The 4339-nt window shown below is 44.5% G+C and overlaps 1 protein-coding gene across 1 annotated transcript in view; it reads right to left on the bottom strand.

Annotated features, from left to right (window-relative positions):
* Nucleotides 1-3573: 3573 nt before the first annotated feature.
* SARC_00845 (hypothetical protein) overlaps nucleotides 3574-4339 on the bottom strand; it is a gene marked incomplete at its 5' end in the record, with an annotated part of 3418 nt that continues 2652 nt past the window's right edge. Inside the window, one exon of the mRNA XM_014305462.1 lies at nucleotides 3574-4285. Within this exon, the coding sequence (XP_014160937.1) occupies nucleotides 4090-4285 (196 nt within the window). The 3' untranslated portion in view covers nucleotides 3574-4089. The remainder of the gene's footprint in view (nucleotides 4286-4339) is intronic.

Here is a 4339-nt window from a genome sequence, read left to right on the forward strand (position 1 = left end):
CTTCCATGTACATAGCCCATCTCTTTCTTATTGTGGCTTTTGTTTTGATCAACCTTAGATAGTCTTCCATGTACATAGCCCATCTCTTTCTTGTTGGACTTTTGTATTTGATCAACCTTAGATAGTCTTCCATGTACGTAGCCCATCTCTTTCTTGTTCGACTTTTGTTTTCGATCAACCTTAGATAGTCTTCCATGTACATAGTCCATCTCTTTCTTATTGTGGCCTTTTATATTCGATTAACCTTAGATAGCCTTCCATGTACGTAGCCCATGTCTTTTCTTGTTGGACTTTTGTATTCGATCAACCTTAGATAGCCTTCCATGTACATAACCCATATCTTTCTTATTGTGGTTTTTTGTTTTCGATCAATCTTGCAGAGCGCACGCGTTACGGCACATAGCGTGGCGGAGAAGGGCACAACACTGCTGATGAAATTTGAATCAGAGGTAAGCCGAATAGAACTAACCAATTCCTGGTCTATACTGTAGTAGCCTTATATGTATTTATGTATATATGTATATGTATAAGACTTTAGTAAGAAGTTCCTTAACGCATCTCAGGTAGGTGTGTGATACATTGGTCAATCGAGGTCCTGCGTCGTATCTAATCATCCCAAAAATAACTTTTTTTGAATCGCCTGTTGCCCCCTATCAGTACGACGAGTGGTAGATTATAGTCAATATCATACTGCTGGGGGGTTATGAGGAGTCACAAGCAAGTCTCGCAGATCACAGGCACAGATTCTGTATCACGGAATAAATAGAGAGCGTGTTTGCACCACAAACGATTAGACCCTCTTGTGGTTCTGGTGCACTCTGGTACACCGCACAGGGACAGTCATAGTTCTTGCCGACCTCGCTAGCCTATATGTCATAGGGTTTCTGGCGGTAGGTTTTTGATTCGAGTCTCAGAGACGCGTACACCTTTAGAAACGTCAGCCACGCGCCCATTCTATCTCCAAAAGAAATAGCTCAGACGAAGCTAACACTACCAGAAGTCCTGGAATTAGCGACAGACTTCTGACGACGCATTCGCCCTCCCCCCTTTTTCTCTCGTAGGTTATTCAACGGGAGCAGAAATAGACTTGGATAAGTGATTGATAAGTGAGACGGAGACGGAGGCGCTCACATCAGTCAGCCAAAACTGCAAAGCTCGAATGAAGGTCACGCGGGTTTTGCGTTTATGCGCATGGACCGCTATGTGCAACATCGTTCTGAGTACACCTCAATCGACATACATATGCCCATGTATGCATGTGCGTGTACACCTACGTACATGCTTTAATGCAAACATCCCGAAGTGGGCTTGGGATTGCTGATGTCTTAGTGAGGTGTGTGCTGCTGCACTCGGTGTAGTTCGAATACCGATCTGAGACACCGGATTTAATATACCTGTAAGGAGTTGCAGGGAGAGTATTGACAAGGGACTACTCTTTTTTGATATAGGATCATAGGAATACTTCCATACTCACTACTTCATAGACCATAGTCAAATGTACATACGAGCTGTTGCTGTTGCCATGGTGACACGCGATGTTGCACCCGGTACACTCCTTGCAAGAGCGCCTGAAACCGAGTATAGTTATATAAACACCTCTTAGACCTGCACTTTCTCGATCTGTTTTAACAGTATGGGCTGCATAGTGTCTGCAATCCATTCACCCCCGACTGAGCGACTGTCATCGTCCACATGCAACGTATGTTGTATTGTGAGCATCCGATGTATTGGTAAGAACAAAGGTACATCTGTGAACTTCGTTCTTGAACATCGGGGGAGAGATTCGATTAGGTTCATATGACAGTAAAATAAAGGCCACGAACAATATCGATTGCGAACCAGACAACACGTCGTTGAATAGCACACGACGCACGGATCAATTCTCGTGAGCAGAGGATTCCTGGCGGTCTCAAAGCCCTCAGTGGCCAAAAACTCATTGACGGCCAAGCCCTTGGGAGTAGTTGTAAGGATTCATGTTGCGTTTGACCCCGCCGAAGCTGGCAGTTTGTACGAATCAAATCCATATATTGCAAATTGACGAATCAAAGCCATTCATTGCAAATTGCCGAATCAAGTCCATACATTGCAAATTGACCCATGGAAGCTGTTGTGCACTATCTGTAGCTCAGCTGTGTTCACAGCCCCGAAGTATTTGCGAGCACGAGTCATACAAGTAGCAGTGCCTCTGGGAGGTAGAGCGAATCTCGGTAGTGCAAGGATGGAGTCTGCGCCATACAACTGGTTTTTTAACCCCGTCTATTCTCGCATTAGAACTTAATACGCACCAGGACCTGGCTTTTACTTGTCCTTGAAAGGAAGTCATGGATTTTCGTGTTTTAAGTCGCAGCTGTCTCTCACAGCATACCGCGAGAAGTATACAGAAGAAGTATGTAGATAGCCAACGATATTTTCGTACATAGATGCCACCGAATGAGCCACACGCACACTTCCGAACTCCTAACTACGGGCATGACTTGTGAGATATCTGAAGCGAAGAGTTTAACCGAGATTTTTGATCGACTTCTCAACATGAAACAGGTGAATTGGAACGAAGGAAAATGTGAATCAAACTTCCAATAGACTGTTCGATTTCGGGTGTAGTTGAGTCCTGAAATTCATGGATAGACCATGCAGTAGCAGTGAAGTGTTGATTTCTAGATAATTCTTGGTGCTTGTACTCGTATTGAGTAATTTTTAGTAGTTGTATTCATCTTGAGTAGATTCTGATTCTGGGTCGACAGGGCTACGTATAATCAGCACACACACCATTTGCAGTAACTTCTGGTCCACCCGGTCGCTACCATCACAAGTACAGTTGGAGTGCATGCTGTGCATGTCGATGTTATTCCATGTGTGTGTCAACCAGAGGAATTGATTGTATTACATAATTATCCGGTAGGTAGTTTCCTTTCGGCGTGTCGTAGTTAGCATATTCCCCGTATCATTGGTCCTTGAATGACATCTGACATCTGAATCATGAAAGGTGAGCCAACTCCAAAGACAGTATTAAGACTATCATGTTGCGTAGCATGGGGATTCAGATCATTCGCAGTGATGCGATACCTAAAGAGTGGGCCTCTCTCACTGTCTATGTAGCGCTTGACGGTTCAAATTTGTGATATACATCGGCTTACCGAGATACAGAACTCCACTGTGTATCCAGGACTACTTGCCGTTGCCCGGAGGACAACTCAATGGCCACATAAGGAAAGCTGTGATGCGCCAGAGTTGGCCCGTGCAATCCGTGTGAATTCGTAGTATAGAAGAAGTATAGAATCTAGGTTCCATTAGCTGAGTTCCGTGTGAATTCGTAGTATAGAAGAAGTATACAATCAGGGTTCCATTAGCTGAGTTCCGTGTGAATTCGTAGTAGTATAGAAGAAATATACAATCTGGGTTCCATTAGCTGAGTTCCGTGTGAATTCGTTGTGTAGAAGAAGTATACAATCTGGGATCCATTAGCTGAGTGCGCTGGAGAGAAACTTCATTATGCAACTATGATTGATAAGTGAGAATTCGTAGGGGTTCAAATAGAAAGCGCAATATGGAACGTATATACGCTTTGATTTAATTACTGAATTTCTTTATTAATTGGCACAGTTGTTGTATATGATAAATCTCGGCCGTGTATTGCGAGGATTTGCCAAAGGTATCACTACAGCTTGTGTAGTAGTCCTGCAAGTTTGCGAACGATGAATGGCCACACGTATAGTAATGTTATTTCACCGACAATGTCTGAACACACGCCTACCAGAATATTTGCTCAGATGAACCAAATTGTTTGGTACAGGAGCGGTTCCAATCCGCGGAGAGTTCAAAGATGTCAGCGTAGCATCGCATTGTACTGCCGACTGAGCGACAACAACTTCGCTTCTTCAACTGTGAGCACCTCAGCCAAGTGGACTCGCACTTCGTCAGGCGTTGTACGTTGCCACTATTGAGCACTCGTCATCACATGCGCTCGAGTGTATCCGCTCGCATACCACTTGCACCTGCATCGGTTGATGCGTCGCATATACTACGATAGACTCACGAACTTGAATGAGACAACGCTAGCGATACACCAGCCTTTCTTATTGAAGCGCGTCTTTATTCGTACTCCACTGTGACTACCACAGCGTGTGTGAGTTCGCTTGCCGTGATAGACACTTCGATACCGCTAGACAGCTTCAATTCGCCCAATGATTTGTCCAGATTGGGCAGCGTCGCTATCCTCAGCGGTTCGGGCCTCTCCATATACAGCGTGTTCCCAGACGCACGCATACCGCTGATTTCCTTGATGTTGCTGTGTAATGTATAAATAAAACGCTGCCGTGAGCTTGCGGATGTGTAAAATATA

Source organism: Sphaeroforma arctica (genome assembly GCF_001186125.1).
Source record: "Sphaeroforma arctica JP610 unplaced genomic scaffold supercont1.29, whole genome shotgun sequence".
Classification (NCBI taxonomy): Eukaryota; class Ichthyosporea; order Ichthyophonida; genus Sphaeroforma; species Sphaeroforma arctica.